Source organism: Equus caballus, chromosome 25 (genome assembly GCF_041296265.1).
Source record: "Equus caballus isolate H_3958 breed thoroughbred chromosome 25, TB-T2T, whole genome shotgun sequence".
Taxonomy (NCBI): Eukaryota; Metazoa; Chordata; class Mammalia; order Perissodactyla; family Equidae; genus Equus; species Equus caballus.
The window spans coordinates 39655995-39677768 of record NC_091708.1 but is presented as its reverse complement, the minus strand read 5'-3'; the positions used below and the strand labels follow the sequence as shown (position 1 = coordinate 39677768).

General features: G+C 46.8%; 1 protein-coding gene across 6 annotated transcripts in view; it reads right to left on the bottom strand.

Moving 5' to 3' along the window:
• SLC25A25 (solute carrier family 25 member 25) overlaps positions 1-21774 on the bottom strand; it is a 33233-nt gene that overhangs the window by 7100 nt on the left and 4359 nt on the right. For 2 of the 6 annotated variants that reach the window (XM_023628978.2, XM_023628979.2), the window contains exons 1-3: positions 9215-11577; positions 708-834; positions 534-621 (exon numbers count right to left, since the gene is read on the bottom strand). In XM_023628978.2, coding sequence (XP_023484746.1) covers positions 534-621; positions 708-834; positions 9215-9433 — 434 coding nt within the window. In that variant the 5' untranslated portion in view covers positions 9434-11577. Of the gene's footprint in view, positions 1-533; positions 622-707; positions 835-3392; positions 3805-9214; positions 11578-21774 lie in introns of those variants that run through there. The other 4 variants (XM_014736048.3, XM_023628976.2, XM_023628977.2 and 1 more) reach the window with 3 other exon arrangements.

Here is a 21774-nt window from a genome sequence, read left to right as displayed (position 1 = left end):
GGCCCCAGGGATTTGGACAGGCTCAGCCAGGAGAGGGAGCCGCTTGTAGGGCCCTTCTGTGCGATTTCCCAGCACAGCAGCAACTATGCTATCCACTGGGCCCACCGCTGGCCTGCGGGCTGTCTCTGGGGGCAGCGCATCTGATTACAGTGTTAAAGAGAAAGTTACCATCCTAGGGGGTGAGCGCTGCCCCGTGAGCCCTTCCCCTTCACAACCAGGCAGAGAAGGGTGTCCCTTGCTCGCCTTTCACCTACTTGAGACGCCCCCCCAACTAATGATTTGTGATTCTCGTAAAGGGTCACTGGCAGCAGGCACGTTTCCAGGTGATTTGTGACTTCAAATGAAAGCTGACCTGGAACCCGGGCAGCAGCTACTCTCTGGGAGGGGCTACGCAGTAATCCCTTCAAACCAGCAGAAGCCAAAGTTCAGAGAAACAGGGTCAATACAGTGAATGACGCCACAGAATTGGTCCAAGAACTTTTCTCTCGTCACATGTTTGTTCAATTAAAAGCAGAGGCTGGCTAAGCACTCACCTTTTGAGAATTTTTTCTGCCTGCTGCTCAGATATCTTGACCCCCAGGTCCCGCAGGGACTGCATGATCTCTTGAGCGTCGATTCGTCCTGCAACAACAGAGGCAGTGAGCCAGGAGCCACATCCCGGGGAGCCCCGGATCCGCTCAGCCATTGGCTCTGGAGGCAACGCTCACCGTCATTCTTTTTGTCCAAACTCTTGAACACCAGCCTCAGTTTCTTCTCGTGATCTTGGAGATAATGGACAAACTCTTCAAAGTCTAGCTGCCCATCAAGGTCTTTATCGCCAGCTTGTAGAATTTTCTGTAAAACAACAGTAAGGTTTTGTCCTTTAGCTCAGGCACCAGCTTTTCCTTGTCCCTCACGGTGCCCTGTCCGCAGGAAACAACTGTGCTAGCCCGTGAACAGAGGTGGCCCAATGACCCGAGATGCTTCCACTGTCTACTCCCAAAGCCACCACCTGGATCCCCAAGGGCAGGCCGGAAGCCAAGTGAGAGCCTACCTCGCTTCCCTCACAGCAAAGAGGACAGAGGCGCCCCCAGGAGAAGCCCGTCAGACAGAGGCCAACACTGGGGAGCTCGGCGCTTTCTCACTTCAAGCGTTCTGAAGACCACCTTGTTACAGGGCCCCTGTCAGCTGCCTGGCTCCCCGGCAGCGCTGTCCCTGGCACCTGGCCAGAGCCTCACATGCTCTCTGCCCACATGTGCGGACGGCCTTGGAGCTCCAGATTCCTTCAGAACCCTGCAACTTGCTCTCTTTATCCCCACAAGTGGCACCAGCCCAAGAACAACTGGGTGGCCAGGGGGCAGGTATGGGGCAGAGCGGGCCTCTGCCAATGCCTACTTGGCAAACGCACTGCCAGAGAGAACTCCGGAGGCTGGAGAAGCAGCAAGAGCCACAGGTAACTACGGGGCGTGAGCTCAATGGCACTGCCAGTCTTGGATCTCAGGGGAGCAGGATGATAAAAGCACCCTCAGCTCCCTCATCCAAGCCCTGAAAAGCAGGACAGCTCTGCTTAGTAACAGGCTAGTGATCCAAGACGACTTGGAGACACGTTGTTCCTCAGCAGTGAGGTTCCAAAACCACGCCTGCCCTTAAAGGTGAGCTTCGAGCAGTAGCTGTCGTCGGTTTTGGATGCTCAGCAACTGGAAGTTCTCCAAAAAATGGCAAGCACTTGGGCTGTGCCACAGATGCTGCTAAAGGCTTTACCTCTAGCAGCCCAATGAACCCTCTCAAACAGCTCTAGAAGATAGGTACCATCATTTCCCCCATTTTACAGAGAAGGAAACAGAAGTTCAGAGACGTTAAGTAATTTATCCAAGGTCACACAGCTAGGGAAGTGGTAGGCAGGATTCAAGCCAGGCCTGTTGGACTCCAGAGCTGCCTCCCTAGAGATCCTGCCACCACCCTACAGGATAATCTCAAGAAGGTGGGGGACACCCATGAGTCACTCCAACCCAGCAACACCCCAAAACTAGGACCAAGAATTTCCTAAAGAAAATGACTATGGTCTTCCTGTGTTGTCCAATTCTCTCAGCTAGAAATACATTTACTATCCACAAACCACTATGGGTTTCAAAGGCTTTTGAACCAGTGGGTTTGGAAATGGATGGACCACTAGCCAGCTGGCACTCTCCAATGATTACTATCACGGTCACTCTCTGAACCGCCTGATGGCTCTTTGTGACTGCTCAGCCACTAAGCGTGGTAGGAGGAGGCCCGGACAGATACCATGTCACCTAACATGATCCGAAGAACAAGGCAGGGGGTGTGGCTGGAATGTGAGACAGGTGCTGGTCTGTATTTTATCCGCTAGCTGGAGTTATATTAACTTCCTGCAGACATCTGTGCTCTCAGCCAAGCATGACGCAAATGACGTATAGGGTTATCACTGATTTATGGCAGGAGCGGAAACAGAATCTACATGCCATTTAGGGTGGACGCAAAAGTTAGGCATGAAGCTCTTTGATAACCAGGCTGTTCTGCCGCCAACACGATCCACGTGCCTTATTGGGGTGAGTGCCCTGTGATACAGGCACCCAGGGACAGGCTCAGTGCAGCTGATTTCAAAATATTCTCAAAGTCCTCATTTCCACCTCAAAACGACTGGGCCTACTTTGTGACTTTGTCTCCTTCTGAGGATATGCAGACCACCATCCCCTGCCCACCATCTGACCTGCCCTGCCACCAAGAGCGCTCGCTGGGGGACAGCCCGGGATCTGATTAACAGAGAAACTGGGGGCCCCTTTAGGAGGCAAGCGACCCTCCCGGACTCTGTAGCTGTTTCCTCACCTTTAAAACAATAACCGTCTCTGCTGCCTCCCTGCTCGAAAGGATGTGTGGGAAGGCTCCCCCTCACCTCTGCATGTGGGCTTGTTTCACCCAGGGCACAGTGCTGCCGGCTCCAGCCTCTGCAGCTACAGGGCCAACTCCTGGGCCTCCAGCGGGGAGCCTCTCTGCCTCTCCCCTTGCAAGCCCTCCCGGCCTCGGGCCCCAGCTCAGAGGAACAGCCTCACAGCAGCTGGACTGTCCCTCTCTCCTGGCCCTGTACTTCTGAGGACACCCCTCTGCCCCCACAAGAGAATTCCTTTCCATCTCCCACAAGTGCCTCCCCTATAATTCCAGCCTTCCTCGGAGGTCACATGAAAGCCCAGCATTCCCCTGACGTCACCCTTTCATAGGCTATAGCCACATGACAATGGGGGGAAAACTCGCACATTTCAGACATTCTTTCCCCTCGGTGGGTGGCATGGTGGGGACATTTCACGCATGCGTACCCTCTACCACCACTCATCCGTTCACTCAACCACAGCGATGAAACGCCCGCTGCCTTTCACAGCCTGGCGCGACCCCACACAGACCTGCTTCCACTGGCGGTAGGTGGAGAACTCCTGGGAGGGGATAAAGACACTCAGTTTGAAGATGGACTTCAGCTCAGCGGGAAGCCCCTTGGACTCGAAGTACTGGAACTCGGTCTGGGCCTCCCCGATGACCGGCACATACAGGCACAGGCAGAGCATGGTGACAGGGAGCTGGCTGCTCAGCCACCACCGGGAGCAAGTTCTGGCGGCGAGAACTGGAATGCAGCCTGGCCCGGCAAACTTGTACAAGCTCTGCTGGGGCGCAGCTGTCATTGGCTCCTGAGGCCCTGCCCTTTAACTCAATTGAGAAAGTCCACCCACTGTGAGTCCTGCCAACAGCCAATGAGCACAGACCCCTGGAGGAGGTGTCGGATTGCTCAAGGGGACATGAGTGAAGATCAGGACTGAAGTCACCTGTTCCCCAGAGTTAACTCTTTGGAGCATTCTGCCTGGCCTTGGCATGGTGCCCAAACAAACCCTCTCCCTCGGCTGCCAACCCCTCCAAGTGAGCAAATAGCCTTCAGCCTGTTTTCCTACAAGGTCCCCACATGCGTCACACGATACAATCGTTTTCTCCCCTGGTAAATCATTCCCAACAGAAAATAAGTGGAAATAGAGGTTGAATCAGTGCTCCCTGAAAACAGGCCCGGTTTAGCTGAGAGGGTAGAAGTGGGTGGGGGGCGGCCGAGAGCCGGTCCCTGGCCATCCTGGAAAGTGGCCCCACTGTGGGCTCATTCATCGGCAGGGGAGAGGCCCCGAGCTGGCTGGGCCCTGGCCACACGGCCTTCTGGGCACAGTTCCGGCTGGCTCCAGAGACCTTTTCCAGGCCACTCAGGAGGTGCAATGCGAGCACTGCAGAAGCAACCGGTTACCCTGCAGGCCTCCCCAGGGGGTCCCACGAGCGCTGAGGAGCTGACACGCTGGGGGCAGGAAGAGGACATTCTAGGTTAAAGGTCGCTGTGCTGAGGGACACCCCCCAGTAGCACCAATCTGGGGTCAGCCAAGGCCTCCTGTAGACCCACAGACGTGGTCTTCAGACCCACGCTCACTTGGAACACACGAGAGGTCTGTATAATCGTAGCTGTCTGGCCGAGAACTGTGCTGTTTGATACGGAAGTTTTTAAAATTTTAAATTACTTAAAATTAAATAAAATTAAAAATTCAGTTCCTCAGTTGGATGGCCACATGTCAAGTGCCTGACAGCCGTACGTTCTCCCTGACCTGATCTCGATTTAAAGGGGATCCTCCCCAGGCCAGCCTGCCACCTCCACCTCATCCCTGCCCCACAGAGAGCGTCGGAGACTCGTGCTGCGCAGGAAGAGACCACGCCACAGCGACGGAAAAGGAGCCGGTCTCGCCTTGTTCCTTCTTCAGTGCACCACTTCCTAATGCAGACCGAATCTCACCGCCAGGATGGATAGAAATGGATGGTATCATTTGGGGATCAACAAAAATAAATTTCCTAATTCACTAAAAAGCTTTTGTCAAGAACTTGAAAAAAGGATTTTAAAATAAGATGCTAATGCTTACGTACAACACTATGAAAGAGATTTTAATAACTTCTATGACATTTTGGCCCTTCTACAAGAGAGCTGACGATGAGTCTGAAGAAACGGGTCTTGGCCTTCACTAGGGTGGGTCCCACGAGGGATCCTGAGGCAGCTCAGGGTCATCCAGGCAGGCTCCTGCTCCTGCTCCTGCCTCCACATACATCCAGGATAGTCAGCTGTCTCTTAAGTCGCCCAATCCAGAATGTTCTGCTTTGGGGCTATTTTTACACACATCTTATCTCTACTGTTGGGGTCCCTGAAAGCAGGAGGCTATTGTTTCGAACCTCTGTACCTCCTTGCCTGCAGGAAGCCCAGGCCTTGATCACGGAAGGTGCCTGATATAAGCAGTTTCTGAATGAATGACACGACCACTGCTAATGAAGACCTCAGGTTTGTTCTCAGTGTCTGCAAATAGTCTTCAGGGCACTTTATCCACCCCAGAAGATACTGTATTGTTATGCTGACCTTCCTTTGTTAAGTTATTCACGTTTGCTTCTGAAACGATAATAAGCTACACAGGTCTGTTGAAGTATCTCATTTCACTGATGCCTGTGTCAGTCCCATACAAAATGGCAAGTATTTTGACTGAATAAATAAGTTGTTCAACTAGCAATGCTCATTTCCTAATAAACTATATTTTTCAGATAATTTTGGTAAACATAACTGTACCAGTGAATTTTTTTTGTACTCTCGAGTTTTATGATGTATTTACAAAACAAATCTGGGCAGAGATTTGAAAATAATACCAAATAAAAGTGAAACCTATATTCTATATTCTAAGGAAAAATTATTAAAGCATTATCCAATAAGAACAACTGTATTCTAGAGAAAACAGAATGGAATCTCCTGGATTGTAACAAAGCTCACCACTCAGCGGACCCAGGGGGTCAGGGTATGTTCTCTGAAAAGGTCTGCTTGTGCTTGGCAGGATGTTACGTTACAATGTTAACGTTAATTCTATGCCAATGTTAATTTAAAAAAGGGTTCCAACAATTTTATTTTGCAACTGTGACGGAGTCCAACAGAATGTCTTCACTGGACTAACTTGAATTGACGTTTGATTATTTATTTAAACCACCTATCCTTCTGCTTTCACAAGTCACGCAGAACTCCATTTTCACACACAACTGGGAATTCTTCCCAACAGCCAATGTCGAGGCACCTAGTGTCCAAGGCAAATCTCCACCCCTGGAATCACGGCAGCGGGCGCACAGGGGCTCTGGGGTCATCCCTCCGTCTCGGAGATGGTCAGACAGGCCAGGAGAGGTCACCTGGTGTGCCCAGGGCCCAACACCTGGAGACATGTTAAGCCTCACCCAGGGCCCGGCTCTTGTTACAACGCCACTTAAAATAACATCCAAACTCAACACGGCCAAAGAGATCTTAGAACTCAGTTTCCAAAGACCGTCTACGGCCTGACACTGAGAATTACAGTAAGCAACATGGCACGTGGGATGGCGGCAGGTGCACGGGAAAGGTGCGGCCTGAGCAGTCTAGGCTTAGCCTTAGCTAAAAAACCAACAAAACCAGGATCTGTTACAGCTTCTGAACCCATATATGAGACACAAATAAGAAGCAGACGAGAGCTGGGCTCGTGGTGCGATCCTGATGTTTCACTCCAGCACAGGGTTCTTCAACATCCCGGCGTCACGTACTGTCTCTCCCCCTCCTGCTAGCTACTATTCTTCTCTGCTCTCTTATTCTGCTTTTGTGACACAGATCTACTTTTGTTTCCTCTCTTCTGACGTCCATTCCTGTAGCAACTAGTATTCAGGAACAATGACGGCAACTCTAGATTCCACAAAACTCAGTGGTGTTGGATTTCATTTAATCTGCAAAGTAGCAGTTCCTGTCACGAACACCTTCTCACTCTCAAATCGGCCAATGCCCTTTCAAGCTCTCCTTGCTCTATTCTGTTTCATGCCAAAAAAGCAGGTGCTTCCTGTAAGCGCTGGAATAGCATGAGTAAGGACAGGTACAGTGCCTTTGGGAGTGCGGTACTAGGTCGTAAACTATTGCTCCCTCTGCTGCAATGACTCAGACCGAGCCAAAAATATTAATATGCCAAGGAGCCCCGCCAGCATCCGGTTGTTCTAGCCCCACCCATCGTAAGGCTCTCAAACCTCATTTGCTGCTGGGGCCGCAGTGTCATTTGATGATCACGTTGCCATGACAGCCCAGTGTAGCCAGTTTCCAGTGAAACCTGCCTACACTTGGCAATTAGACACACAATGAACAAAATTCTCTGAGCTTCTAAGACAGCCCCTCAAGATTTGAGGCTTGAATGCCGCTGAGGGCACCTCCCACTCTGGAGTAACAGCTTTCTTCTCCGACTGTGGGTTAACTCTGAGACAAAGATAAAGGGAAACACTGGAGCAGTTTCTAGAATAAAAGGCCGCAGGAACCTGCCTCACAAGCAGACATATTTAAACGGGGGAAGTGAGAGAAAACAAAGTCATGATGATGGGAAAGTGAGAAGCCTGAGAACCAAAGTGAACTTCTCGAGGTTTCCAGAATGTTTTGGAAGCCTCTTCCTGAGAGAACAGGCGAGGCCAGGCCCCACCGGCCAATGACCACAAACCCCAAACCCCACCTTCAAAGTAGCTGCCCTGGAAACGGACACTCTTGCAATTCTCGGTTTATCTGCTTTTGCAGAGTCCACACTGCCCAGACGTGCTTTCTTTCTTGCTTCAAACTAAACCGGTGATGGAGCTCCCTCTTTGGGCTCCCCCACCCTCAGCCAGCTGATCTGTCTCTCTTTTGGGAAAAAGTGCCACCGGAAGGTGTGGGTCTCAACTTGAGCCCCCACAGCTCCTGATTCTGCAGGCCAAGAACTATGCTGTTAGGAACAGAAAGTCCGGACACGTGGCCACCCTTGGGGGAGGGCTGGCGAAAGGTGCCGCCCAAGTCTGGGAAATGGGGCAGTTAATTATTAAAGTCAAAAGTAGGTGAATTTAAAGGGGAGCCAGCCAACCCCTTATTCCCTTGGCAATAAGGCAAGCAGGTCAGTAGATAAAAGTTCCTCACAAAAGAGAGCGCCATCGTCACTTCTGAGACCGTTTAAAACGATTGAAGGGTAGAAAGTGACACCTCTCGAAGCACAGGTCAGCCATAAGACAGACTCTGAGACCCCTGCTGCCTGGGAGGAGCCCATCACAGACTAAGGATTCTCCCGAAGGCTTCAATTTAACACACTGCAAAAGTTGTTGCATCACAAGGCCCTCCCACTTAGCAAAGGAAAAATAAACATTTCTTTCTTAAATGTAGCAATTCAGCAAACATCTTTGGGGACTCTACAATGTGCCAGACACAGGGCAGAATCTCCTTCCCTTCTCCAGTTGATTTTTATCCTGAGAAAGGAGAAAAGATTCAAAATAACCAAAGCTCAGGAGGTGAAAAAGGTCACTCCTGCCGCAGGCAGGAGAAATCTCTGCCAAACAGCACTTTCTGTTCAAACCCAGAACTCGACTGGTCCCGTTAAGGACTGCCTTCTTACGCGACAGTGAGGCAATCAAGGCAAAGTTCCAGACAGATTAGGGGTGACACCTCAGCTCTACCCTCCTCACTGGTTTAACCCTGGGCAAATCACTTAGCCTTTCTGTACTTCAGTTTCCTCATCTATGAAATGGGCGTATTACCACTTGCCTTGGCCCCTGTGAGGATCAGATGAGACAACCCACGCTCACGGCAAGAGACAGACGGAAGGCCCTAGCACTCAGCAGACCCACAGACCCAAGAGGGGCTCCAGCCTCTCCTCTGACCACCCCCTCTTCCTCCCAGACCAAAGGTAAGCGGGGTCCTCCGCCCGCTGGGCAAGGGGTATGACCTCTGGGCTGCAGGACAGGCTGGCCCTCCCACCTCCAGGCAGCTGGGTTCAACTCTGGAGGGTCACTCTGTTGCCCGCTTAGTTTGGTTCCCCCTGCATTGTTTGGATACACTAAGACATAAGACACACTGTAATCGTTTGTCCCCTCCTTTCAAATGGCTTTCTGGGGCCAAACTGACAAATGCGGAGATAATTGCATTCAACCTCCCTTCCCCAAACGGTCACACTGAAGTGGTCATAATAGGATAATAAAGCTTTTTACAGTGGCCGCAGAAAGACTGTGGACTGAAGATTTGGGCTTCCTCATTGTCTAACATTTCTCCCCAGTCTCCAAGACCAAAACGATTGATTTATGAGTCTCTCTTCCTCCCCGGCTCCAGTTTTCTCCAGGACAGTGATCCCAGCCCAGCCCCTAAACCAGGTGGTCCTCTTGAGGTTGCCATTACCTTAGGAAACTGCTCTGCAGGTCCGACCACCAGCAAAATGGTGGGTCTCTTTTCCGTGGCCTCAGCCCTTCCGTCCTGTTTCCCCAAAAAGCTTGGCATCTGGTCTCCCCGAGCAGGAGCTGGGGTGCCTCTGACTTCCTCATCGGTCCCCTCCCTGGAGCCGTGGCACCCAGCCCTGGGGAGAAAGCTTGACAGAAAATCCCACAGCATCTGCAACATCACGGCTTCCTCCGCACGGCGCAACGGTGACTGTTCACTTTGGAGGAGGGATGTGACCACAATACCAAGGGTCACTGGCTACTCAGCTGCTTGGAAGACTAGCCTGGGGGGCTGGAAGGCTGGAAGCTCTGCATGCAGTGGCTGTTCCTTGCTTTTTCAAATTGGCTAGCACTGCTGTCGTGCCCGGCCTGAGAAGTAGCTCACACTAAGAGAGCCCCGCCGGGTTGCTGGCAATCAGGAGAGAGCAGCTGGAGCTTCTTCGATACAAACTCACTTCTGCAGGTCAACGGTGATCAAACGCTTGGCTTTTTTAAAAGAGGAAAAAGCAGTAGCCCAAAAGACCTCTCCCGGAGACAAAAGCAACTTCAAGCTCCCAATTATTCAGCTGTCCTCGCTCAACTAATGGTCATCACACGAGCGAGGACTCGAGCATCCACTCTGCATTCTCACTGCAGCAGGGCGCGGCCAATCACCTCTGCCGACACTACCAAGTTCGTTATCCCGACCGGCAACATCCCTCCAATCACAGGCGGCCGATTCCCTGCGTGCAGCCGGCAGTTCTGCAGGGAGGCGCCACCTCCAGACAAGCTTCCAGTCTCACAGAATCCAGGCCCAGCTGGCTTGTCTGCAGGAGCCCAACTTCGTCCTCGCCACCTGGCTCGTTTCCAGGATGACATTCACCATCAAGTTTAACATGATTAAGAGTGCCTGGAAACACTTCCTAAGACATCTAGCAACACTTTTCTTTGTTCCATTATCCCATTCTCTCCATCCATGTGTAACATAAGGCACGCCATACCATAGCTACTTCTGTGTCTGCCTCTCCACGATGAGCTGCCTGGGGACAGGGACAAAGTCACAGATCATTCTACCCCTAGTATCCAGGACAGGCACAGATGAAGTCTGTAGACTGAACTGAGTGAATGATGAACAAAAGGGAATTAAGCTTCGGTCATCTGTTAATTTACTGGCAGACAAATGCAGTGACCAACTACTCATCTCTCAAAAAGGTGGCCCTTTGATGCGGTGCTCATAACATTATTTTAACAACACAAGCATGAAAAAAGTTTAATAAACTGTTTGGGGACCATATGGCTAGACAAACGCCCTGATCTGCTGCCATGAGAGTGTAAACCAGCACAACCTCTCTGAGGAGCAGTCTAGTCACAGCCACTGACTCTTCCAAAGCACAAGCCCTTGGACGTGGCAATGCCACATCTAGCAATTTATCCTGCAGATATATTTGCACATGTGGGAAATCACAAATACACAGATATGATATATATGTGATACAGATATGTGATAAAATACAAGGATAGTTTTTGCAGCCTTCTTTATAATATGACAAGTTTGAAAATAACTTAAAGTCCTTTAAAAGGGGAGTGGGTTCATAAATCATGGCACACCCATGCAGTGGAACCCTGTGCAGCTGTTAAAAAGAATAAGGCAGCTCTATACATACTATTATGGAATGACTTGAAAATATCTTGTTAAATGAAAAAAATCAAGGTGCAGAAGAAAGGGGATAGAATGGTGCCATTTATTTCTAAGCTCGTATATGTGAAGAATATTTCTGGAAAGACACTAAAATTGGAGAGATGGTTTGGGGCAGGGAGGGCACTTGGGGGTTTGAGAAGAGAAAGGCAGACGGGAGATTTTTTTTCAGTGAATATCTTCATATCTTGTGAAACTGAATCATGAGCACCCATGAACAGGCATGCAAGCATATATACATACATACAACAACTATTTAAAAAGAAAACATGAGAATAGAAAGCAAGATAGCCAAGCTAGGGCTTCCTAATGCTTGTTCCAAAGCTGCAGGAGCCTGGATCAGCTGCCTTCACTGGATATACAGAACAACCTTATCTAGAAGCTGTTTTGTGTGCTGATTAAATGTATGATCTGTGGAGCCAGAGCTCAGGTATGAATCCTGCCATCACTTACTAGCTGTATGATCTTGGTCAAGCCACTTTAGCTCTCTGTGCTTTAATATCCTTATGAGCAAAATGGGGGTGGTAACAGAACCATATTGCTACTTCAAAGTGTTGGTTAAGGACTGAACCATATAATATAGAAAACTCTTAGAATAGTACAGAGCACTCAATAGCTACTAGGTATTTTATTATCGTTATCTAGAAAATGATTGTGAGTTCATGCAACTAAGTAGTTTTTTGTTTTGGGCCCTGTCTTAATTATCCTTTATTTGTAGTCTGCCCTTAATTATGCTGGTAATCTTTTGTTTTTGTATTTTTTTCAATTCGCAAGTCTCAGTGTACCTAGGTTGCCAACAGCTCGTTGCCGACAGCTAGTGAGAGCAGGGGCCACTTAGCAACTAAGCATTTTCAATACGACAGAAAAGCCAGTCCAGAGCCAGAAACCCTAAGGAAATAAGGAACCCTTTCATGAACATGAATCTTGTTTTGAGGCCCTGAAAGTCTGGTGAAATGGAGGAGATGGTGATGTTTTGGGCCCCCATCTACAAACTTAAGAGAAATCTCAGTTATGAACTCAGGGGGTTCCAGCCAAGATGGAGTAGCAGGGACCACTTCACCTTCCTGCCAACAGCAATTAAATGTCCAGATAAAATATACGAAACACTGGTTTGGACGTCAGGCAACAAAGAACAGTGGCCCCTGAGAGCTATACAAATGAGGTGAGCCCCATGATTGCCCCAGCTTCCCGGCTGGAGTTTCCAGGCTATGGTACAGAGGGTGGGCACTCAGGCAGAGCCCAGCAGTCTCCTCATGTTGAAGAGATGGAGCTGGGAGTCCAGGGAGGTCCAGGCAGCTAGAGTTCGCAGGACAGAGTACTAGAGAGGAGCAGGCTGCACAGGCCCTCTAGAGTCACAGCACAAGTGTGCGAGGAGACTGCCCGAGGGTGGGAATGGAACCAGCCAAGGCACCATAGCACTAAGAACAGTTCCTGCTTCCACCAGCCGGAGCGGAAAACCTCATAACAGAGGGAGGTTCAGGAAGGGTACTCAGGTTTTGCCTCAATAGCGGGGCAAAACTAGTCTTTGACTAAATGTTGTTCTTGCCCTGCCTAACAAAGCTTTAAAAACCAAGCCCTGAAACAGACTGTTTCCAAAAACTTTAACTGCACCCCAGAATAAAGCTCAAGAACATTTATAGGAATACAAAAAATATCCAGGAACCAACAAGATAAGAGCCAATAAAAAATTAAGAGGAATGCAAGGAAACAGGAAAAGATGACCCATAATGAGGATAGAAATCAATCAACTGAAACTGATTCAGAAACGACATATATAATAAAATTCATACATAAGGATATTAAAAGTCATAATTGTATTCCAGATGCTCAAGAAGCTAATGGAAAGATCAAGCATGTTAAATAGAGATAGTACCGACACTCTAGATGAAAACTACAATGTCTGAATGAAAAATACACTGGATGGTTTTTTTGTTTTGTTCTGTTTTTAAAGATTGGCACCTGAGATAACAACTGTTGCCAATCTTCTTTTTTTTTTCTTTCTGCTTTTTCTCCCCAAATCCCCCCAGTACATACTTGCATATTTTAGTTGTGGGTCCTAATTGTTGGAAGGTTTTAACAGCAGATTAGACAATGCAGAAGAAAAGATTAATGAACTTGAAGACACAGTAATAGAAACTTTCCAAAATGAAACACACAGAGAAAAAACAAAATAAATGAGCAGAGCATCAGTGAACTGTGGGAGAACCACTAACAGGCTAACATACACATAACCAGAGTCCAGGAAGGTGGGGACAGAAAAAATACTTTAAGAAACAATGGCCAGATTTTTGCCTAAATTTATTGAAAACTACAAGTCCAGAGATCCAAGAAGCTCAACCAACCTCAAGTATAAGAAACATTAAAAAACAAAAACAAAAACAAAACAGCTACGCTTAGGCACATCACATTAAATTTCTGAAAACCAGTGACAAAGAGGAAAATCTTAAAAGCAACTATTAAAAAAAAAAGACCCATTACATACAGAGGAACAAAGATAAGAATGACAGGGGACTTCCAGTCAGAAACTGTTAACCCAGAATTCTACACCCAGAAAAATACCTTCCAAAAGGAAGGCAAAACAAAGACTTTTCAGACATACAAGACCTGAAAGAATTTAACACCAGCAGATCTGCATTACAAGAAATGTTAAAGGAATCCTTCAGGGAGAAGGAAAAATGGAACCAGATGAAGATCTGAATCTACACAAAGGAATGAAGAACACCAGAAATGCTAACTGGGTGGGTAAATATAAAGGTCTTTTTTCTTATTATTTAAGTCTCTTTAAAAGATAAGTGACTGTTTAAAACAATGTATTGTCGGTTTGAAACCAGGTACCTGACAGTGACTGTAAACATTCAATAAGATTACCTTTTGACCTTGTTATGAAAAGTTAATCTGGTCAATTCGCTGTTTTCTTGTTTAACCTGAGAGGTAACTCAAAGGTCACAAGGATTTATGAGCTTGTTTTATAGAAGAAAGAGAATACCTTCAAGGATCACGAGAAAACCAACCCCCAGCCACTCTTGGCCCCAGAAGTCAGATTGCCCAGAAGCTCATCAGGAGTGAAAGAGACAGGATTACCCCTTTGTTTCTCAAAACTCCTCCTGCCACATTCCTTAGCTCTATAAGACCCCCTGCTTGCTTGTCTTAAGGCAGATTTGAGAACCCATGCTCCCAGCTTCTCTTTTGGCCAATTTGAGTAAAACTTTCTCTATCTCCAAGCACTGATGTCTCAGTGATTGGCTTACTGTGCATTGGGCACACAAATTTGAGATTAAGAGGTTCAGTATCAGGTTTATAACATGTGTAGAAGTAAAAATTTATGAGAACCACAGCACAAAGGCTGGGAGGAGAGAAAAGAAAGTTGCGATATTTGGTCATTCAGATGATTGAAATATATTTCTCAGATATACTGGTCTTCATCCACAGCTCCAAAAACCCTTGGCATTTCCTGAGCAATAAGAGAAATGGGAGCATCTTTTGTCAAAATAGTTGGTCTCTTGGCCTCAGTTCCTGAAAATGCTTCAGGGCCATAAAGGTGAAAGGTGACTTGCTTATGTTAATGAAGATGAGTTTTGGACCCCACCCAAGGGTGGGGGCCGATTGCCAGGAGAACCAGCCATGTTATCAAATTGGAACTTCAGTTCCACCCACTGATTTCCGGGGAGTGGAGGGGGGCTTGAGGTTGAATCAGTTGCCAATGGCCAATGACTTAATCAATCATGAGTAAGTAATGAAGGCTCCATAAACACCCAAAAGGACAGCTCATCGCACCTTCTTTCTGGAGAGCTTACATGTTGGGGAACCAGAATGGTTTCACATGCCACTGTGCTGGGCACCAAGCTCCATAAGGACAGAAGCTCCTTTGTTTGGGATCTCACCCTATGTATCTCTTCATCCAGCTGTTGATTCATACTCTTTAATATCCTTTGTAATAAATCAGTAATTTAGTGAGTAAACAGATTTTCTTGAGTTCTGGGGGCTGTTCTAGCAAATTAATTGAACCTAAGGTGGGGGTCGTGGGAACCTCTGATTTAGAGCCACTTGGTCGGAAGTACAGGTAATGAGCTGGGCTTAGGATTGGCATCCTGAGCTGGAGGGGGCCATTGGAACCTCCAGTTTGTAACCAGTTGGTCAGAAGCACAGGCAACAACTTGAGCTTGCGACTGGTGTCTGAAGTGGGGGGCAGCCTTGTGTGACCTGTGGAATTTGATTCTATCTCCAGGTAGATAGTATCAGAATTGAGTAGAATTCTTGGATACTCTGAGAAAATGGGAACAAGGAACAGAAGGGACACATAAAAAACAATTACAAAGGGCCAGCCACGGTGGCTTAGTGGGTAAGTTCAGCTTGATCTGCTTCAGTGGCCCAGGTTTGGTTCCCGGGCATGGGCCTGCATCACCTCTCTGTCAGTGGCTATGCCGTGGCAGCAGCTCACAAACAAGAAGAGGAAGGTTGGCAGTGGAGGTTAGCTCAGGAGAACCTCCCTCAGCAAAAAAAAAAAAAAAAAAATTTGCTCTATTGGGGCCAGCCCTGTGCCAAAGTGGTTTAAGCCTAGCATGCTCCCCTTCAGCGGCCTGGGTTTGTGGGTTTGGATCCTGAGTGCGGACCTACACCACTCATCAGCCATGCTGTGGTGGCAACCCACATAAAAAGTGGAGGAAGACTGGCACAGATGTTAGCTCAGGGCTAATCTTCCTCAAGCAAAAAAAAAGAGGAAAATTGGCAACAGAAGTTAGCTCAGGGCTAAGCTTCCTCAGAAATAAATAAATAAATAATAAATAAATAAGATGGTAGACTTAAACCTAACCAAATCAATAACAACAGTAGGTATAAATGGTCTAAACATCCCAATTAAAAGGTAGAGATTGTCATATTGGATAAAAAAAAAAAGTAAGATCTAGCTATATGTTGCCCATAAGAAACACTTTAAATATAAAGACACAAATAGGTTAAAAGTAAAAGGATAGGAAAAGATACATGATGTTTATATTAATCAAAAGAAAACTGGAGTGGGTATATTAATCAGACAAAGTAGGTTTCAGAGCAAAGGATATTATCATGGTCATTTCATAATGATAAAGGGGTCAATTCATCAAGAGGGCATAACAATCCTAAATGTTTTTGTACCAAATCACAGAGGTTCAAAATACATGAGGCAAAAACCAATACAACTGCAAGGAAAATGAGACCAATCCACAGTGTAGTCAGAGATCTTAACACCCTTCTCTCAACTGGTAGAGTCAGTAGACAGAAAATCAGTAAGGACACAAGACCTGAACAACACTATCGACCAACTTGACCTAACTGACATTTACAAAACACCTCACCCAACAAGAGTAGAATATACATTCTTTTCAAGTACACACAGAACATATTCCGGCCTATAAAACAAATCTCACTAAATTTAAAAGGATTCAACTTGTACAAAATACGGTTTTTGACCACAGTGGAATTAAATTAGAAATCAAAAACAAAAGATATCTGGAAAATATCTAGATATTTGGAAATTAAATAACACAATTCTAAATAACCCATGTGTCAAAGAAGAAATCCAAAGAGAAATTAGAAAGTATTTTGAATGGTATGAAAGTACAGCATATCAAAATTTGTGGAATGCAACCAAAGTGGTAAATAGACGGGAATGCCTGTAACAGAGAAGATCTCAAATCAATGACCTCAGAAATCAGAAAAGAACAAACGAAACCCAAAGTAAGCAGAAGAAAGGAAGTAAAAAGGAAAGGTGAAGAAGAGACCATGCCTTATTTATCCTTAAATCTCCCCTGACCAGCACCTAAGACAGAGATCAACGAAAATTTGTTCAATTGCATACTTTGCCAATATTTTCATTTTAAAGTACTTTTCTTGTATCTTTGATTTTCTTGTAGGTTAACACAGTACATCTCTTTCCTTACACCACAGCATCCCCTAAACCAGCAGTCTGTGATAGACCATTAGTTTCTTTTGGGTTACGTGCAATTACTCTAATACAACCCTACCACACTTAGCTTTCTTGGGTACGAGGGACCACCCGTATCCAGAGACAGGGCTGGCCAGTATAGCCGTCCTCTAAGTGTAGCTTATAAACATCAACACAACCTGGTTGAGACGAGGCTAATCACCCGCAGAAATAACCCACTCTTCCAAGAATCTACAAAATAGAGACCTGAGCTCTCACAACCGACTCCAGGTAATGCCCCATGTCACACGACCACCAGTTTATCTACCTACTACCCATCTTAGGATTATTATAACATTCAGAAGAGATGCTGCTAGAGGGAATATTATTTACGCATTTTTTTAACTGAAAAATGAAGCCAGATTTATCTGACAGAAAGCTGGACTGATTTAATAATGAGGACTGGCTGGGCCAATTAAGTTATATCGAGGGCATTTTCCATAAACGGAATGAGTCAAATCTACAAAACTCTAAAGTTTTGACCAAAACCCAAACCAACAAAAACATATAAAGCAGATATACAGTATGCCAAAAATTAAATCCTCTGCAGCTATTAAACTTAAGAAAAAAGTTTTTTATGTCAACTTAAAAATGTGCAAGGGAGGGGCCGGCCCAGTGGCACAGCAGTTAAGTTCACACGTTCCACTTCAGCGGCCCGGGGTTCGCCGGTTCAGATCCCGGCTGTGGACCTACGCACCACTTGTCAAGCCATGCTGTGGCAGTCGTCCCACAAAGAAAGTAGAGGAAGATGGGCACAGATGGTAGCTCAGGGCTAATCTTCCTCAAAAAAAAAAAAAGTGCAAGGGAGTAAATTGTTTTTTTAAATTCTTTTAGGACAGTACAAGAGCAAAAGAGTTTCAAGGATCTCATTTATACACTGATACATGGTAGCGATTTGCTATTTCAGAGGCACAACTGTGGCAGGGACTACCCTTCTCTGAAATGGACCAACCTGGGAACTTAATGCCTGGATCCCAGATGCTGTCCAGCACCGCCCTCTGGCAGCTGAGGTTTCAGGATGGAAGGCAGGACTATTAAACGCCTTCTTGTTGGTGACTCAGCGCACAATTACACAATGAAGAAGAGCCAGGCACTCGCCTCATTTGGCACAAATGAGACCAAGGCATTGAAGATGACAAAACTGCGGTGACAGAAAGGTGAAATCCCCTAATCTATTTCCATTTTAGGAAGTAAAACCAGAACATCTAGCTTCAGCAAAAACTCCCTAAAGGAAATGCCTGTGACCATGGAAAAGAAAGAGGAAAGAAGCGTACTCCAGAGAAAACACTCAGTCTCTTGATGGCTTCTGCTTACTGCTGGTGAAAGCCAGTCCTCACTGAGGGTCCAAGTTCAAGGTCAATGCCAACCAACAAAAATGTCTTTTTCTTTTCCCTAAAACAAAGTGAGGAGTGTATAAAATTAATCCAATTTTAAGTGTAGGATTTTGAGCTGTGACATGTAAATTAAAGTTCTGCAGAAGCAAGAGACTGCACAGAACAGCGTTAATTTCTCTTCTTTTTCTTCTCTTTCGAGAGCATGATTCTCCTTCAGATTAGACATATGCCAAGTGTAAGGGGGAGGTGGAGAATATGGTATTGAGGCCAGCATGTAAATACCCAATCACCTAAAATGACTGAAAATTTCTCAACCAACCCAAAATTGATCAGTGGGAGCCAAACCATCGGCACACATTCACCCTGCTTGCTGCAGCCACTTTATCCTTATTCATGCCCTTCCTTCTCCCACACGAAAAGGCAAACCAGTAGATTTATTAATAAAGGAACCCTAACTGTTTTCAGTTTCTGGAAACTGATTTCAGGATCGCCCTCTAAAACTAAGATCGTCTGAATGAGCTCTCCCCAGCTGCTTGCTCTGTACTCAGGGAGGATTGCCCAGAAGGGCCGGACAGAACTGTGAGACCTGCCCACCAGCTGCCGGCAGCAAAGACGCACCAGAGCTGCCCAGGGGGTAAAGCATTCTCTGTAAGAGTAACTGGTTTATACCAAGCCAGCTCCTAGAAACAATTCAGAAAAGGCATTTTTTAGCTATGGAACTATGTACCAGATGCTATCTTTACCTTTTATAACAGGTTAAAGCAGAGACTAGCAAGAAGAACACACCCAAGATGTGAATGAAAAAAGAAACAAAGTAAACTGTGTCTATAAATGCGTCACTAAGGGCTGCCACAGGGACCTTATCATGCCCCTACTAGTGCCTCTGTACACCCTGGACAAGTTGCTTAACCTCTCTGTGCTGCAAAACGTGGGGACTGAACTGGAAAAACCTTGAAAGCCTTTCTAGCTCTAATGTCCTACGGATTCAGACTCAATCTAAAGGCATTAAGCAAAGGTGACAGTAGCGTTTTACATGTGGGATGGGGAAAGAACCAACAGGCTGACGAAGGTGGGCGCTGTAGCTGGCTGGTTTTAATCAACAGGACTATTCAATTGTGTAGAGCTCCAGACAAGGACTTCACAGTTTGTGCTGATTCTTGGGGCTCTAAACTACCCTCTCTGCCCACTTTTTTTTTTTCTCCCACCACTGGCATTTCAATGGTTTTGAGAGTTTTCTCACACAATGTAAATGGTTTTCTTTGTGTTTTGGAGTCCCATCAGACACCAGACGAGGGGAGGGAGGGCTGGAGGAAAGAAAGCAGGAGGCCTGGGGTGGATGGAACAATGTGGAAAGCGTCACAAAGCAGCAGCAGGAACAGGGACAGCCACCATTTCCAGTTTCCCCCTTGACCCTGGGAAAATGAGGCATGACTCACCTCCTTTCCAAGCTTCCTGGAAACCCCGCCAAGAGTTTAAAGCATGTGAGAAGCTCCTTAAGTCCTACCCTTGTAATTCATTTATTTACTTTAAAGAAAGGTGCATCTTTAAGACAACAATCTGTGTTTTTAGGTGTTGTGTTGAGTCCTTTATGTCCCATGTTGAGGAAGAGTGCACCTCTCATTTCCGGCACTGCTTCCTGAGCACCATCGGGGGCTTAGGAGGCCGAGCTGGCGTTACGCACAGATATGTCAATGTCCGAAACTGTACATATAAAGCTTGCAAGCTTTAGGGGCTAGTGAAGTACCTACAGCCATAGGAGGCAGTGAGTGTCAGCTAAACTGGGCAGAGCCAACATCGTGGGTTCTGCTGCTGACTTTGCCTTCAACCAACGCGGCCTCTGAGCCTCAGTCCCGCTTCTGCAAGGTAACACGCTTAGTGGGATAACCTCCAATGGTTTGAACTAAGCTCTGCCTGAAGCTTCCACTGTCACAACTTCAAAGAGAACTCCATCTTTGAGAAAAGACCATCCACGGCTGATGAAAGGGGCAACAGGCTTGCAAGAGCAGAGTTCCTAAGGGCCCGTTTCCGTCCAGGGAAACATTTGGGCCAAAACCATCCTATGTGTAGAGTGACTACCACACCTCGATAGCTTTTTAGAAATCTCCTGCCACCAGGGTTTCTTTTTTTGTTTTAACCTTCCCAGTGCCTATAGGGCCCAGAATTTCCGCAACCCACATTCCTCCTCCCCAGCCTGTGGAAGGCCCTCTTAGCTGACAGGAGACTGCTCTTCCAAAGCGCTAACCACCCTTTATTACCGATGTCCTCAGGCCTTCTCCTCCCTTCTAGTCCACTGCACACCTAAACAGCCTGGGAAAAAATGGAGATGATTATGACCACTTCTGGGCAACTTATTTTCAAAAACTCAATGGGGGAAAAATGTCACTTTGTGTTGAACACTGTGTCAGACACTGTACTAGGCTCTTTATATACCTCATCTAATTTATTTATTTTGGTGAGGAAGATGGTCCCTGAGCTAACATCTGTGTCAATCTTCCTCTACTTTATATATGGGATGCCACCACAGCATAGCCTGATGAGCAGAGGGTAGGTCCATGCCCGGGATCTGAACCTGCGAACCCTGGGCCGCCGAAGCGGGGTGTGTGAACTTAACCACTACACCGCCGGGCTGAACCATACTTCATCTAATTCAATCCCACGACAACCTGATGAAGTAGGTATTCATCCCACCGCGTTTCTGATAAGGAAACCAAGATTTGGAGAGGTTGAGTATCTTGCTCAAGGCCACACAGCTAGCATGCGGCAGAAATAATATTTGAACCCAGGATTATACCACAAAGCCTGTACTGGGTTTTTAAAAACAGTTGTATTGAGATAAAGTCTGCATACAATACAAATCACCCACTGAAGTGTACAGTTCACTGGTTTTTAATATAGTCACAGATATGTGCAACCATTGTCATGGTCAATATTAGGACATTGCATCACCTCAAAAAGAAACTCCAAACCTCTTAGTTATCACCTTCCTATCTCTGTTCCCATCCCCTCCCAGGCCTAGGGAACCACTGATCTACTTTCTGTCTCTATAGCTTTCCCTATTCTGGACTTTCACATAAATGGATCATATAATATATAGTCTTTTGTGACTGGCTTCTTCCACATAGTGTAGTTTCCAAGCGAAGTCTGTACTTTTACTCCCATAGTACACTGCCTCAGATGAGGGACCGTGAAAGTTGTGGAGAGGATATCATGTGAGAAACGCATGATGAAACCTACTGTTTCTAGCGGCAGCAGACATTATAGGAAGATAAGGCAGCTGTTTTCAGGTACTTAAAGGGCCCTCGGATCACTTCTCCCTTTTGCTCCTGAAGGTAAACTTGGGGCAAATGGGCAGCAGATACAAGCAGACAGACTTCAGTCTGACACAAGACCGAACTCACAATGACCCTGAGTAGGTCCACAATGGAATGGGCTGGATGGCCATCCATGAAGGACGTCGCAGGAGGAATGCTCCCCACACTGGGTGGGGGGCTGGCCTATGATGGCCGGTGACTCTTCCAAGACCAAATTCTTTGGCCCTGCCAAATTCACATTAG